The sequence below is a fragment of the Macrobrachium rosenbergii genome, chromosome 51 (genome assembly GCF_040412425.1).
Source record: "Macrobrachium rosenbergii isolate ZJJX-2024 chromosome 51, ASM4041242v1, whole genome shotgun sequence".
In the NCBI taxonomy this organism is placed as follows: domain Eukaryota; kingdom Metazoa; phylum Arthropoda; class Malacostraca; order Decapoda; family Palaemonidae; genus Macrobrachium; species Macrobrachium rosenbergii.
In genome coordinates, this window is record NC_089791.1 from 56,212,883 (window position 1) to 56,230,491 (window position 17,609).

Genomic DNA, 17,609 nt, shown 5'->3' on the forward strand with positions numbered 1-17,609 from the left:
ATTAATCATAAAGAATCAGTTGTTATGATTTATTTATTTTTCGTACTTTTGTCTTTCTGCTAGTGAATTAAGTAGATCTGTTATCCGCTGCTTATGTGCACTTATATTAAGACTATTATCACATTAGCAGCATTATCATTAATTTGTTTTTTTATCATGTCATATGCTTGTCTCACGACCGTTTTATCACAAGGGTACATTTTTACGATATGTGAATGTATAATTTTGATGATTATGATAATTGATGGCCTCAGAGTTCTGTAAGCCTCTTTCACACATTTGTTTACTACAATGATGCATTTGGTAACCTCAAACAGACCAGGCGTGTGCCCTCGCCTTCAGGAGATAAGTCGAGAAGAGCTTAAGGGAGACTACCTGGCACCGTTGCGTTTTCGCCATGACGGACCTGGCACTCGCAGCCTTACGAGTCTGAAGGGAGGCAAGACGACCTTCGATCGGTCAGGGAAGCTTTCGGGAGGGGCCTTAGGACTGTATCGCATTACGGGAATCCCCGGAAATAGGAGTGTGACAGTACATGAGGTAAGCTTAATTAGAATATGTTCTGTTAACACTTCCATTTTCATTCATCTCCTGACTCTTTTGAAGGATACAGCAATTCAGCAGGTTAAAAATTAATCTTGCGATTAATGAATATATTGCAGCACATTTTATCGATTTGTAAATTACATTTGCAAGCTAAAAAGGAAACAAGTCAAAATGAATTGCCTTGTAGCTTGAAAGTGTCAGTGGGAAATTGATGGAATTCTTCCCATTAAAGATGATTTGTGTGATCATAAAGAGTCTGATCTTCCCTTCATTTCCTATGCAGTGAGTTGCATAAATCAATCACTATTTTGGAAAACTTATGAAACTTCAAATAATTTCAAGCCTTGTGAGCATACAGTACACATTTTTTATGACAAAATTAAACTTTCGTTTTTGAAAATGAAGAATTGCATAGTATAAATAGTTACGTGCATCATTCTTATAGCAGAGATTCAGTTATAAATATGGATATAAGATATTATTTAAGTTCATGATTTACACATAATGGAGCTGTAAGAGGTTGAGATCTGGTAGCAGATACTATAGAAAAAGATGCTTCATTTGGTAATCTATCTTTGGAGGGTTTAAGGATACCAATTCTTATTCCAGGCTGTTATTATGGAGAATTCAACATTACGAGAGGCCAACCCGAGTCTCATTCCAAAAGGAGTCAAATGCCCTCGAAGGTTTTGCAGTCAGTGCCTCCATTTAACAGATGAGGAAATAAAGGTAATGATTTATTGTCAAGAAGGTTTGTTTTGTCGAGATTTGGTGCATTAACTGATATACATACCCCAGTAGTTGTAATGGTCATATTTTTATTGTCCACATTATTTTTTAGTATTTAAAAAGGGGCGGGGGCATTAATCATTTAGGCAAATGTTAATTTTATTTGCACGTTTTGTGTTCATAGATAGAGAACCTTACAACGTCAGCAGCCCTTTCCGTCGCAGAGAAACACATCCTTGTGCCTTCTACAGACCATGTGGTGATTGCCGGCCTTTTCCCCATTCACCTGCCTTCACAAGATGGTATGTATAGTATTTTTAGACGTGTGTGTGTGTGTGTCTCACACACACACACACACAAATATAATATATATATATATATATATATATATATATATATATATATATATATATATAATTATATATATATTTCTTTAGCATTAGTTCACTTCCCCTAAAATGGGGATGTTACATGGGAAAAGAAAACATCATGACCCTCATTGCCCCATTCATATTTCTAAATGCTGAATAGTGGATGGACTCCCTGTCTCAGAGAGATTCAAAACATTCTGGGCTTCATACATCTACACAGAAGGAACTCTTATGCTTCCTGAGTATCGATACCCCTTCTTTCTAATATCTACTTCATCCTATTCATCCAAACGTTTCTAGGTCATCGTCTCAGTTCCCTTCTGACACTACCAGATTGTGGATTCCTTCCACCAACCTACTGTCCTCCATTTTTGTTATGATCAAACTATCCCAAAATACTATGATCCATCTTTTCACCTTTGTATACCTTTATACCATTTATACATATCCTCAAATATAAAAAGTTCATCTCAACAGCTTTATCCTTTTCTTTTACAGTAATTACCGTTCAACATCCACACTTCACTTCTACAAAGGAGAGTTGGCTCGGCAAATCCTTTATGCATTGCCATCTTGGCTTCTAAAGCCACCCTGTCTCATCCTAAAGACTAATCTTTAACACACACCCTGCTACTTTTCTAGTTTCACCTGTTCTGTGACTCGTCTCCTCACTCTTCCTACCATTATCCGTTATGTATGCTCCCAGATACCGTTACTATCACCCACTGCCAGTTTTCCATAGCTTCATAGCTCCATCTTTCTGGTCTCCCTTTACCTCCCAAATCTTACTTTTGTTCACATTTACTCTCAACTTTCTCCTCGTGTAAACAGTCGAACACTATCATATTAACTTTTGCAGTCTCTTCACTATCTCAGATCAGTACTATATCATCTGCAGACGACAACGATTCCATTCTCCATTCACGACATTTCTTTCTTACAGCTTGGCATCTACATCAGTTTGACTCTCCTTGATTTCTCACATCACTCTATTCATAAAGATAAGTAAGAACCATGAAAGCATAACAGATCTTTGTCTCAGAACCACATTTACACTAAACCTTGTCACACTCCCAGCTATGCACTCAAACACACAATTTGCTTCGTCATAGAAATGTTTAATGTCTGCTGACATTTTAATTTATGTATATAAAATACATATGTATATATATTATATATGTATGTATATTTTATATATATATATATACATATTAATATTATATATATATATATATATGTATATGTATGTATGTACAGTATATATATACATACATACATATATATATAATATATATATATATATATATATATATATATATATATATATATATATATATATATATATATATATATACATGTATATATATACACATATATATTCTCTGAAAAATCAAAATGCAGAGAGAAACATTAGTAAACAGATGTATCTAATAATAATATTCAAATGGGAAGATGTCTCTGAAGTGAATGCAGTCCGCAGTTTATGGAGTATTTTGAGTATTTGAATGTGGCGGATACAAGAGAGGCAGAGCTGAATGATGCAAGAAATAGAAAGGGGCTGGTGTAAGGTGGAAAATGCTCAGTGAAGTGACTGTTGAGGAGGTGAGGAGGCCGATTAAGAGGTTGAAGAATGGACGACTATGGTGTCAGAAATCGGTCCAGCTGTAACTGAGCATTTTCCTACAATATTACCAGACACTAAATTGCAATTAATAGAAATCTTATCTTAACTAAGCATGTGCAAATTATCAGATATTTCTTGGATAAAAGAAAAGCAGAGAAAAGGTAACTTATATACCTCGAACTGCTTTTTTATGTAAGATGGGTGACTATCTATAGAAGTGGTCTTAGACATTTCACTAACAAAAAAAATTTCTATTGATATAAAAAGATAATTCTCTTAATTAAAACCATGTCAGTTCCTTTGCATTATATCAGTGATTTTAAAATCACTGTCAGCGTCTGTTCATATCAAGTCTATTTTATATCCTCAACCGAAACTTTTGTTTTCTCTTAATATCTGGCAAAAAAAAAAAAAAAAAAATAGTATTCTTCGGGTATTTGTTCCTTACAGCATGAAAAGGTTTTATTTCCTTACTTCTTCATCCTTCAGGAGCTGATTGTAGTGACATGATTAACGGAGAAGTTATGCAGGAAGTGGAGGCATTTCTCTGGGCAGTTGACCATATTAATCGCCACCCAAAGCTTCTACCATCCACTAGTTTAGGAGCACTTGTTCTGGATACCTGCAGTTCTAGTGTCAGTATTTATATTTTCTTGTGAATGTTACTGATTTTGTTGTAATTAACTTAAATCATCTGAATAATACCACTTTCACTTAAAAATATCGTTAAGTGACACTAACTATACTGACACTAAAATAACAATTAATGTGAATTCTCAGATACGGACAATGAATCAAGTGACGAGTCTTGTAAAGGGATTATTACCAGGAGTCAACGTTGACATCAGCGACATTCAGCTCTTCGTGACTTCGCTCGACCCAGAAACTGCCAGGGTTACTGGAGAAATGTTATCATCGCTTAATGTGACTTCAATCAACATGGGTCCATCTCTGGCCCACAACCCATATGCATTGCAGATGAGTCCACCAATAAACAAGGAGGCTGAAGCTATGGTTCAGGTACGCCATCTTTCACTTATAGGTTTTCATGGTTATTCCTTTAATAGTTAAATGTATTTGGTAAGCAATGTATAAATGAATGTATGTGTATATATATGAAAGGATATTTTTATAATTTTTATCATCTACATTTTTTTGCAGATACTAAGATCTTTAGAATTTCTGCTTTTATACAAAAACAAACCTGTTTCTTAATCAAAATCTATATTGACCATCAAGGCAGAAATTCAAGTCCATTTAAGACCTTAGCAAATGGAAGAAACTTCATTTCCATCTGCTGTAGCTTGTCATTTTTTCCTTTACTTCTGCATGCATGTATTTATAGAGCTTATCCTACCAAGGTTTTATCATTCTTCGTTATTGACGCTTTCATCTTTTACATTAAGACCCAACAGAATTTTGGTAAGCTGAAGCTAGGTTTAATACTACTATGTCACCTTTACCAAAAATTACGTGTAGAAAACCAAATGTTTAGCTGAAATTTTATGAAAGTAATGATGCCTGTGCAAGCTGTGTTATTACCATGCTCCTCACTCTTGCAGTAACTTCTACTAGAGGGATTTTCAAGAAAGGCCATTGGCTGAATGAAGACTCATCATAAAATGAATGTCAGATTCGTACAAAGTAAAGTTGACTGTTACAGCATATAAGATATCACATATACATCTGTGCTCCTTTTTGTGCTTGTGTTGTTCAAAAAGGGGAATGAACTTAGCGGTCTATTAAGCCTAATTATTCACACAAGAAAAAGCCTCTGAAGCCTTTGTTTCATATGCTATCCTTTACTTGTTGATCAGAATACTTATTTATTTTCAAAATCGTTTCTTTGTTTGTGCTTCAGCACTTTCAGTTACCTTTCGATAAAAGACTTAAGTCTCTCAAATTTAAAAGACTTGAAGGAATTCTTTCAAATTATAAAAGCTTCTTCTTCGGTTAAACCACCAAAGTGGGGTCTCGGTAGCATTTTTAGAAATTTGCTTAAGAGAACCCTGTGAGAACTTGGTGACCGGCTTGGAAGGCCATGTCTTGAAATATTTTTTGTCTAGGTTTTGCTTCAAGGAGTTGGTGAGCTTCCTGGAACGTGCAACAGAAATCACCGTTTAGAGGATCGCCAGCGAGGATCTCTCTTTCTAACTGAATTCTGATGCAATGATACAAACGCTGTGAAAGAATTTTTGGCTTTATAAACTCATTTACCATCTCTTCTCTGACTGACTTCCTAGGGGATTTGGACAAGACTACTATTAGTTTTTCTTCATATGAATATGTAGATAAGGTTTTCTCAACCATTTTTCTTAGACGCCCCATTACATACTACCACATACTCAAAGTGCCTCTTCTGAGACCCATCAGTTATTTCAGTACAGTATTTCATGTTCTGAACAGGAAGTAGAGTGATGGTGCTTAGTCTCTCCCTTGAATGGTAGAAACTGCTTTGATGAAATTAAGTTTGCATCTATGAAGCAATTGTTTTGACATTTTTAATTTTTCAATTTAAGGTAAAATGTTCAAAATCCTTTCTTTGATGTTAACTTGAACATTCTTAATACAGTACTCTATTGTATGAAGACATAAGTAATGTGTATTACTCATTAAAGGTAAAGCAGTATTTATAAATGTTTGAATTTTGCAGATGCTGAGATTTCTGGGATGGGATTACATTTCTCTAGTTGTGTCTTCTGGGGATCCAGAAAATGTGGCTGGGGCAGAAGCCTTCAGAACAGTGGCTCGAGCATCTCGTATTTGCATTGCCCTTGATCTCAAAATGGTAACACTCAACAAGCCCAACATGACGGAAACCCTTGCTGACCAGGTAACAAGACTACTGTATTCAAAACTTTCAAAACTGATCAGTGTATATTAACATTATGGTGAAATATTACTTTTTTAATCTTGCTTCCATAGTATGATACTAAGCAGTGTGTACTGATACAGATTACAAAACTTTAACCTTTTATCTAAATGCCAGCTTAGGTGAGTAAACTGAGTGTTGAACAGCTTATCAAAACTGCTCATGTTAGGGTTCCATCTCTTATATGACTCCCATCCCTTTACTTTTTATTTGTGTGTGTGTGTTGAGATATGTTGCTACTGTGTGCAGATCAATGTCTTCAATATTTTGTATTTTCCATGCAGGGAGTTGGAAATGGAATTTTAATGTTCTTTTTACTAATAGTGTTATTGTAATTATCGAAATATTTCCCCATTAAATTTTGATTAACTAAAGATGCAGTATGCTTCAGTATTTATGGATGTGTATCTGGTTGAATTTTGAGTCTTATTTATGCAGATACACAATAGCTCTTTTATTTACTTAACCTGCTGTGTTTTTGCGTAACATTGTAGTGTACAGTTTGGTCTGCTGAAGAATTTTATGCATGTGGTTTTCTGTTTGGGTCATCCTCTGAGAGCTAAGTCATTTCCTTAGAAGTTCTTAGGTACATTGGAGGTTAAAATGATAATTCCAGCATGAGGTTATGTTTCTCTAAGTCGTTGTGTTCTTCAACTAATGGGCTTGAAGTAGCAATTTGATTCACAGCAGTCCCATGGATTACTTACCCTTGTTATCAAGGGAGTGTTTGTCATGGTGATCTGTTTGAATGAACACCTTGAAAAAGTGAGATTTTTTCAGAATTAATGCTTTTCTTTACATATATAGCACCCTATTTAGAATTCATTGTTCACTTGAATAAGAGAGTAGAATTAGCTTAGAGATATATATAAGATAGTGAAAGAAGATAAAAGCATCATGATCTGAATGTTCATTTTTAATCTGTGCATTAAGTCCTTTTGACTTTTTCACCCAAAGAGTCTACTTACCGGACACAAAAATTACCAAAATTAAATAGAGCTCTATAAACTTTGTCTTGAAAGTTGTTTAAGATATTGATTCCATGTTCTTGTCATAATGGTGCTTAAAACAGGTTGTTAGTTGTCATCTACATTTTGGAGTCCACACACCTTTAGTGCTCTAAATTATGACTGATTTAATGAAGAGTTCACATTTTTGTAAACATAATAAAAAAATAAATAGTACCACTCATTATCACCATTACAAGTACAGTAATCTATAATAATAACAAAATGTTTTTGCAGATTGTTGAGCAGTTAACAGAGAAAGCTGTTGTGGGAGCTCGAGCAGTATTACTTTTTCTTACAGTAGAAGACATGGAAGTCATGTTAACAGCTGTGCAGACAGCTGTGAGATTAAATAGGCTCTTGAAACATCAGATCATCTTCATAGGCACATCTACTTGGGGTGACCATCAAGAGAGAGTAAGTTATGCTGTTATTCTTGACTATCTTTATGAACATCTAATGGACATAGATTAAATGGAGAGGATTTTAGCAGCTGAAAAGTTATATATATATATATATATATATATATATATATATATATATATATATATATATATATATATATATTATATATATGTATAATATATATATATATATATATATATATATATATATATATATATATATATATATGTATATATATATTAAGGTATTTTTCAAGACTAAGTTAGCAATTAGGATCTTTTAAGATTACAGTAAATGTAACATTTAAACGTAACATTCGAATGTAAGTAACTGTATACAATTTTTATTTGGGTCTAATACAATGAATTATAATCTTTCCTGTTTCAATTGCTCCATGCCATTTCCTTGATAACTTTTTTATATTTCAGTTTAACAAATTTAGTGAAGAAATTGGAGGAGCTTTGGTACTGAAAGATGGACAGCAGGATGTGAGAGATTTTATTGCTTATTATCGACTAATGAATCCAGAGAAGAACACTCATAATCCATGGTTCAGACAGTATTGGAAACAGGTACTGATCGCGATGGAGTTGTTATAAAACCACTGATAATATATCTTATAGGTATTTATGTTTTTAACTGTGGACAAAACTTTTGTTGGTGATTTGAAAGTTACGAGACTCTATAATATTTTGGGGGATTTTATTGATGGGTCATGTGATCAACTTAGAAAATTCTAAGTATTATACTGTGCGCTAATCATATCAGTTGAATACCACATTATTAAAAAGTATATGTAGGATATTCAAAAACTGATACAGTTTACTCAGAAAAATGGTTATTGTTCTTTGGGAGCCATTTCATCAAAAACTTAATCCAGTTCACAGTTACAAGATATATTATATCAAGACTCAACCAGTTTGGTCAGTACTTTACACCATTCACATCCAAGGCATTCAGTTCTGTCATATTTGTATTTTCTGTATCTTTAATATTCTCATGTTAAAAACAGGTCCCAATGACGCCATTATATTTTTTTTAATCTATATTTTTGAGGAATCAGAGTTGGATCGCAGCGCCCGCCTCAGTATTACAGATCTTATAAAATACATTTTTTATATTTAACTGATGTGAACTGATGAGTATTTTTTTGGTATGAAGATTCCGTAATTTAATAAATCTTTGAATGCAGTGATCGTTACATCTCCATGTTGCTAATTATATGTATTCCCATCTACTAGATCACATTAGTTTTAGAATTTTTTTTGCATACAGTACTGTTTTCCAGAAATAAGGCTATTTCTTAATTTTTTTTCTTGATTTTACAGCAGTTTGGATGTATAGGGGCTTCTTGTGCTTCTAGGTCAGGTCCAATTCCCATAATACCTTATGTATCAGTACCCTCTACACCAAGAGTAATCCAGGCTGTGTTCTCATTTGGTGCAGCTCTCACACAGCTACTAGAACACTTATGTCCCCATGCAGAAGGGAAGGTTTGCCCTGGTTTAGCTAAGTAAGTTTTCTGTTTTGAATATTTTTATTTGCTAGTCAATTGCTTTGATAGTGTACCATAGATTAGTACAGGAATCGCAATAATCTCCTAATCGGGTGGCATAGAACTTAGGTGTTCATACTTCATACAGGTCATTGCCATACATACATACTTCTTTACCTGTAATAACAGGTTATATCCAAAGCAATATCTAAAGTTCTTTACGTACTGTGGCAACTATTCGGTGAAGCTCCCCATCTCATGTGCAGATACCACTCTTTTTGCAAGTGTTTAAGTCGACTGTTAACAAGAGACAAATGGCCAACTGAAACACGTGTGGTCATTCTCAATAGGGGGCTATTTTAGACTTCAGTTCTAAAAATTCAAATTCACATAGCTTTCAATTTGCTCCTTAAGCCACGATGATCCATGGGCCTAATGCAATGTTTTGAAACTGAGTCTGTGGAGATTGCAATCCCTTCATAGAGATGCCTTTGACAAAGAGCATTAAAGAAATAAAGAAATAGGAATTAATGGGAGCCTCTGTTACAAAGCTCATTTTCCTTCTGTACTACAATTAAATTATAGTAAAATGTGATCAAGCTACATTGCTGTACATGTCAATTATTAGACCAAGATAAATACAGTAGTTGGATCTGTAATAAAACAAAATAAAAAATTTGACCACATGTAGGAAAGCATTATTGATAAAATTTTAAGGACTGAAATATTTAAAAACTAAAGGAAATCATATTTACTGTTATTCTGAAAACAAATATTAAGAGCAGTGCTTATTTTGCAATAGCAGATGCAGGCAGATCTAGATTGTCTCGCAAATTATCATTCTTCATTATCATCAATGCCTCCTAGCTCTCATGTCTTTCCTGTGCTTTCGCTTCCACTCATCTCCAGCCTTCTATCTCATATATCATATCTAATTTGGGTCTTCCAACTCTAATGGTGTTCAGATGTGTCCAACTGATACAGTACAATTCTCCCTGGGGTGGTGTGAAGATCATGTCCAAACCATTCACCACTAACCTTAAATTCTTGACATGGTTTTTTATAGGGATAACTAAAAATTTAAGCTGCAGGACTCAAAGGAAGCTTATTACATTTAATATAAGCATAATTACTGTAGTTTTTAATGCAAAAGTGGTTTGATAATTACAAAATGTTGATTTGGAGTGACTTCCTTACCTTTTTCTACAACTTTGCTTGCTCTGCTAGCAAAAAATGATGGTGTGGAAAATAAGACAATGGCTGCCTGCAGCAAGTCTTCCCTATTTGCTAACTGTACTAACAAGCAAGCAGTTTAAATTTTGTAATTCATCCAGCTCCCTGAGATCGGCTTAAGAAGACTTTTTTTTAATGCGATGTATGGTATCTATGAACTGTAGAATTTATTCAGAGATGTTATTTTACTTATACTGGATTTGTTTTACAAGCTAAAAATATATGCATTTAACATGAGCCTTTGATATATGGAGATACTGCATTGTCTATTATTGTACTTTTTCATAGGTGGCGACAAAGGACTGTTCTTAACGAGTTTCTCAGAAATACTGAAGTGTCTCGAGTGGATAAGCCATCAGAATATTTCCAGTTTACTGAGAATTTCCATGGAAATGCCCCTTTGGAAGTCTACAATCTCAGAAAAGTTAAAACAGCAAGAGGGACTGAAAAAAAATATGAAAAGGTAAGACTTTCTTCTCACTTGATGTACTGATGTAGCACGAAGGATTTGAAATTAAATTGGTTTTGCCTCAAAATAATAGTTTTAATCTTCTTACGTTCAATGTTTTTAGCTTGGTTACCTGGTATCAGCAAACTGTGAAACTGAGCTGGTAATTCTTAAAAGATATCAGTTATCCTGCAGTGTTTCCCTTTACGTTGATTAATAGAAAAAATAAGAAAATGTAAAATCTGGAATGACATTGTAAGAATATGTACACCTACTTGTATCTCTTATAATATTACCATTGAGACAGAAACTAAAGGTTGATGCTGAGTGTGAGATTGAATCTTTTTGCCCATTACTTTATTTTCATAAACAATTAAAAAATTATTTTCAGGCTGATGTATATGTTAATAAATATTCTCCCCAGTTAGTATTCCGAATTGCTCAAGTTAATCAAGTGGTTACACTGTGTTATTGTAGTGGTTTTTGTTTTTACTTTATTTGTTGTATTATCGGGAGGTTAAGTAGCGGTTGTGCCAGCATGGCCTTTTGCCTCTGATGAATTTGCAGTAATTTTAAGTAAAAAATAACTTAAAAGGTGTACTGATGTGATATTAGTATTTAATACTTTCTTTCATAACACTTGACTTACTTTGTCTTAAAAAAATAAATTACACTAACTATATTTGATAATTTAGCATCTTTGTATCAAAGAATTTGAAAGTAATGAATTATAAATGTAAAAACTTCAGTTACAATGAGGCTATTGTATTCATTGTCATTCTTCTGTGCTCATCCTTAGGTGGGACGATACGTCGACAGCGGCTTGACTTTTGCAAATACAATGGCTGAATACCATAATGGCAGCTTAGTTCGGCTGGACACACTACCTTCTTCTTGCCTAAACAGCTGTGTTGCATGCAAACAGCATGACACTGACTATGTTATTCTTGATTCACCTGATAAGTTGTATGTCATTGCAACTTTCAATGTCCACAAAAAGGGTGAACGTCCTCTTGAATGTGGTCCTCTCGACGGAGACAGGGTAAGAACATTACTGTAACAATATCTGTATAGAGTCCTGTAAAAGGCGTGATTATTTTGGTTGCCACAATTAACAGATTCATCTCTTTCAGTACTTTATCATCAAAATTTTAACTTTATCATCAAAATTTTAACTTTATCATCAAAATTTTAATTTATAACTCTAGAATAGGTTGTGATGTTTGTGAGATGTATTTTGCTATTTACATAACTGAAGAGGTCAATATTTTTTTGCAAATTTTCCCCCTCCAGGGAATCCAGAGTGTTGAGGCATTACTTTGGATGTTAGATGGCATCAACTCGGACCCTGAGATCCTTCCTGGTATAACCCTTGGTGCAATAATTTTGGATGCTTGTAGCAGTAAAGAAAAAATTGTGAGGGATGTCACAAATTTCCTTACAGGAAGAATACCAGACCGGATGAGGGAGAAGGTAAGGGAACAAGTGTGCATCCCTTTCCTCTATTTATTTACCCCACTGTCGTGTGTTTATATGCATGAAATATTTCATTATCTATTATGTAATAAAGATTTATTAATTATGATATAATTTGAATTCTCCTAATTTTACACAGCAGAATATCTTGTTCATCCTTGTCATTCGGATCTGAAGTCAAATTATCATTGTTTGGAAATGCTGCAGAAGCATTTAATCTTGCATATCTAATTTCATCACCTCATTACTACTCATTCTCAGGTACCATCATCCAGCAACATTGTTGGGCTAATTGCTGGAGGATTTGAAGAAGAAGTCGGCCAGGTGATTGATGTGACTCAACCTTATGGCATTACAACTATTGCCACCCAGGCCTCAAGCTCTACTTTTTCCAACACACGCCGTTTTCCTGTGTTGTTACGCCTTGCTCCACCTAATGATGTTACAGTAAGTGTGTGTGTGTGTGTGTGTGTGTGTATGTGTGTGTGTTTTTTAAAACTAGATAGAATGGGTAATGAAAGTTAAAAATGAAAATTAGAGGAGAGTGGAAAAAGAGCAAGGTATCATTTTATGAAAATAAATACTAATGCTCCTTAGAGCAGTGTTTCCCAAACTTTTTTAGTACGTGACCCCTTACAGCAGTACCAAACCTGTCAAGACCCCCACATTTATAAGCCTAAAATCGTATTAATTTTAAATGGCCAGCTCCGAGACTGACTGAAAAGTTTAGCCCCGTTCCGGCAAGCTGAATGTAGTGCATACAGTTGTTAGACCCTCCATGACCCCCAGTTTGGGAATCCCTGCCTTAGAGGGTTGCAAGAACCAGGAAAAACAGGAGGGAGAGAATTCTAGAGAGTTAAGAGAAATGGAAAGAAATAGTCACATAACTGAGCAATACTTATGCTCCCTTTCTTTTATTCTGATCAGCTAATGGAGATACGTAACGCTTCTTATAGTCTTTATGCAAGTAGTGATAGTAAAACAGTAAATATATCTTCCCCGTTCATTGCAGCTTCCATTTTTCTTGGTCCCTATGTTACAGATGTGACCCTAAAGGATGCTGACTGACATCTGTTGGAAGGGATACATTCAAACCTTAAAATAGAGTCTCGCTGTTATTGCATCAACTGGTGTATAAAAGAGACAGGCAATCCCTTCCTACAAGTGACAGCAAATTTTTCTATCTTATGGTGTGCTGTCAATAATAAAAGACTTGTAGTTTCTGTGACAACGCTTCAGGCACCAAAGAGCTTATGTTTAGCTGTTTTTCTGGTATGCCTCGGTGGTATCCAGACAAATTGGCTGTTTTTGACCCCTGGCACATTTTTTGTTGTAGGATTTGGTCTCCAGTAATTACTTTTGTATCCATAATACAAAGCAATCTTTAGATTCTGTGATTCTTTCCAACTTATATACATTTAATCCTAGCTTGGTCATTTGCTCTTCCTAATAACTAGAACCGTTTGTTTAGAAATATTTGACTTTAACCCTTTTCTTCATCAGCTTTTTATCATTTGCTGTTAGTTTGCCCTTAAAGGTCTCTGTTGGTTGGCTATAGTCCACACCATGCCTATACCCTATACAATACCATATTATAATTGTAGGCTGCCTTTTGTCAGGCACCCAACAATTTTCTCTGTAAGGTTAATGAGAAGCTCGCCATAAATTGGCATAATTGAGATGTGAAGCTCAAGATGGAAAAATTCTTCATCCCCAAAGCTGACAATTTATCACTAGTCATAAAACTTTCATTTAATATGCTGTACCTATGTAATGGTCGTAGGATTGCCATATGGTAGTCATAAACGTTGTTCAGAGTTCTTTAGGGTTTCACTTTGGTTGTAAAATTGCCCTGTTTTTAAAAGCTCCATCATTAATTAACATAAGAAGCAGATCTACTATTGTCATGTGACAGTGATACCATCTCTGTCTATCAGTGTCTTACATGAAGTCTTTAGTGATAATGACTGTTTTCTATTATTATCAGCCACTAGTTTTACATAAATCCTACTATCCCATACTTTGTATTCAATACCCTTTTAGATCACATAAGCAAGTTAGTTATCAGAACTACTGTGAGTTTTGCTTGCAATTTTTGTGCTTGTAAAATCAGTCCAATACTTATGTCAGATGTATGAATAGTATATGAGGTAAAAAGTATGGCATAGAATTGTAAGGAATGGTGAAGACTACACTGCAGGGGAAGACAAGAAAACTGTATTCATAACTATACTTCATAATTTCAGGGTGCTGCCATCGCGAGTATGCTTCTGTACTGGCGTTGGGAAGTCTTCAGTGTTGTGTACTCTGATGGAGGAACCCCGGGTGATGTACTAAAGCACCTTTTGAGAGAAACTGAAGCTCACAATCTTAAGCATGCCTTAGCTGAGCCAATACCGATGAAGGTATCATCATATATTTCTTTTTTATTCTGATAGTAAAAATGAATCATGTGTATATATTTCATGTCATATTTAAACCCATGAGTAATTTTTACATTAGATGAAAATTTTATTGATTTTGAGGCATAATTAACTGAATAACCGTAGTTTGATAAGCAGTACTGGATAAAATTGACTTCTTTGTCAATTATTCTGTGTACAGTTTACCTACTAAGATTTCCATTTCAATTGGCACTTATCTAAGGAGCACTTTTTCAAAATTAAGCAGTCAATTCGGATAACGTTTTTTCCAGGTTGACCAAGTGAATTATATGTTGAATGTCTGGAATAAACTAGCAGAGGCCGCACAAGAGGGTGCACGCGCAGTCGTCCTTCTTCTGGAACCTCACCATGCGGCCTTGTTTTTGCAAGCTGCTGCCAGGCTTCGAGAGGAAGAATTGCTGCATACCGGAGATTTTGTTTTCATAATGGCTGAGTCTCCTTTGCCATACATCAAGAATGAGTAATTTTCTCTTTTTATATTATAATGGAGATACTTCTCTGAGAATTTTGGTATAGATAAAATTTGTACTGCGTTGATAGTATTTTTGCAAAGAAATACAGTTGGCAATTAAAGTGGTGCTTACTTGGAAAAGTTAGTTTCCCAGTTCAATAGGAAAATGACATAATTTTCTGTAAAATGGCACTGTTATTATTGTGTTTGGCTGCTACAGGTCATAATTAGCAAACTGATAATAAAATAAACCGTAATTATGAAATAATGTTGAGGATTCTTGTTATATTGTTTGTAATTGTTGTTGCACAGTTTTTAATAATTGTAAATAATTACAGTATAGAATATGCCGGCCGATATAAAATTAGTTTTAGATTTACTATTTACATTATCATTTAACTAATTTGTATTTTCGTTTTTTCAACAGAAATGAGGCATTGGGTACTTTGGTAGTGCAACCCATCAGTGGAAGTGTCAAGCCATTTCATAATTACTTCAGGAGTCTTTCATTAGCCAACCACACTGTGTATCCATGGTTCCATGAATTCTGGGCCGAGGTAATATATTAATGTTTTTGTTCTTCCTGAATTCTCACTAACCACAATGATTCATCATGAGGCTTTTTTAACACATTTTAAGTTTTCTAGGCCAATAAACCCATTAATGTAGGGCTCTGTCTGCTGCAACTTAATGAGAAATATATTATCTATGGTTACAATTTACTGTCTGTAGTGCATGTCTTTCTGAACATTTTATGCCTGACACTTGCATCATTGTGGATGTTGCTCTCTGGAATCATTGTACTGTACAGTACATAGTTCTGGACAAGTTAAGGTTTTTACATCTTTTCAAGGCAGAAACCTAACAAACAAATCTACTTCCCAGGTATTCAACTGTCGTGGTGCTGCCTGTTTCACAGGAACTGCTCTGAATCTTGCTGGACATAAATACCGGCAGGCTGACAGTGTTGTGAGCACTGCAAATGCCATTTCAATACTTGCTCGAGGTCTTGAAAGATGGCGACGAGAAGCTTGCTCAGGTACATAAACCTCAGTTATATAATTTGGTATTCAAGTCTTCCTTTAAAGGAAATCTTTACTAGTTGAATGAGAAATCAAGTAAAGTACAGTAGTCGATAGCTACATGAAAAAAATAATGTTAATAACAGTAACAGTATAAAGGAGATACTTGCTATCCACACAAAAATTCTAGGACAGTGCAAATAAAAAAAGTAATGTTAATAACGGTAATAATATAAAGGTGATACTTGCTATCCACAGAAATTCTAGGACAGTGCACATGAAAAAAAAGTAATGTTAATAACGTTAACAATATAAAGATGACACTTGTTATCCACACAAAAAAAAAAAAAAAACTCTAGGACAGTGCATTGCATGAATTGTGATGAATTCTACCTAAACAGATATCCAGAGATGGGCATAATGTATTTGTATGTACACTTTTCATTTGTCTTTTTAAGGAAAACCTAGTGGTTCCTGCAGTGAGCTAACTTCAGATGAAAGGTACCGGGAGAAATTGTTCCAGTACACTCGGTCTGTAACTCATAATGGAGTAGATAATCGCCCCATAGCTTTTACTGTTGACGGCCACAATCGTGCTGCTACATTGCAGGTTTGTTACAGTTACCTCTGTTTCAGTTTTGTACATAAAGCATCCATTTAACAGGTCTTCATTTAAACAATTTATTCGTAATTTTCACTAAAGCTAAGTGATGTGCTTTCATTTGTATGTACAAAAGGGTATATGCTGAATTATGAGAGTATTATTTTACTATATGTGTATACTAAAATTTTGCTCAAGGAAATATATAATTAATAATCCTTATATTTAAGAGGACACAGATCTAACAGATGCTTTGTGAATAGGTAATTAAGCAAGGATTTTAAATCTCATTTGTTACCCCTTCGTGTGCCAGGTTATGAATTTCCGTCGCGTCAGATCTCGAAATGGCGGTGCCACAGGATCAGGACTACTTCGTGTAGGAATGTATAATGAGGAGAAAGGCCTTTCGTTAAATGGGTCTTTGGTTGTTACTTACGATGCTGAAGGTCAAGAAAGGTCGATGTTAGAAGTGAAATCTCAGTGTATTGACTTGGCTGCTTGTGGAGGAGTTGTAGCTGTCCCAAAGCCTACCAAAAAGAAGACAAATCATTTACAGGTACTATACTACATATGTGTTGACGCAAATTACAGATCCTTGTATCCTTGATAACCCATTAATGCCCAGGTAGGCCAGGCAGACAGTGCTGAATAATTATGGAAAATAAGTGATGCAGCAGTTAATTGACAAGTGAGACCTATCCAATTAACTTTCAGTTCTTAACTCTGTCTTTTCAGCAACAAATATTTCATACCTCTTGATTTTCCTTTTACTTCAGAGTTAGTAGGAGATAAAAAATTGTATAATTTTTATGCTGCACTAAACAATAGTAACATTAAAATATGAAGCTGCTTGTAATATTTTTGCGTGGTGGAAAGTTCTGTGAA

At 34.6% G+C, this 17,609-nt stretch overlaps 1 protein-coding gene across 1 annotated transcript in view; it reads left to right on the forward strand.

Moving 5' to 3' along the window:
* Window positions 1-17,609, forward strand: part of LOC136833425 (uncharacterized) — a 122,444-nt gene that overhangs the window by 97,499 nt on the left and 7,336 nt on the right. Inside the window, 19 exon segments of the mRNA XM_067095569.1 lie at window positions 318-540; window positions 1,156-1,275; window positions 1,460-1,577; window positions 3,760-3,905; window positions 4,051-4,290; window positions 5,924-6,103; window positions 7,387-7,566; window positions 7,983-8,126; window positions 8,883-9,067; window positions 10,571-10,745; window positions 11,530-11,772; window positions 12,024-12,203; window positions 12,468-12,653; window positions 14,453-14,611; window positions 14,902-15,110; window positions 15,529-15,658; window positions 15,987-16,140; window positions 16,582-16,733; window positions 17,038-17,280. Coding sequence (XP_066951670.1) covers window positions 318-540; window positions 1,156-1,275; window positions 1,460-1,577; window positions 3,760-3,905; window positions 4,051-4,290; window positions 5,924-6,103; window positions 7,387-7,566; window positions 7,983-8,126; window positions 8,883-9,067; window positions 10,571-10,745; window positions 11,530-11,772; window positions 12,024-12,203; window positions 12,468-12,653; window positions 14,453-14,611; window positions 14,902-15,110; window positions 15,529-15,658; window positions 15,987-16,140; window positions 16,582-16,733; window positions 17,038-17,280 — 3,367 coding nt within the window.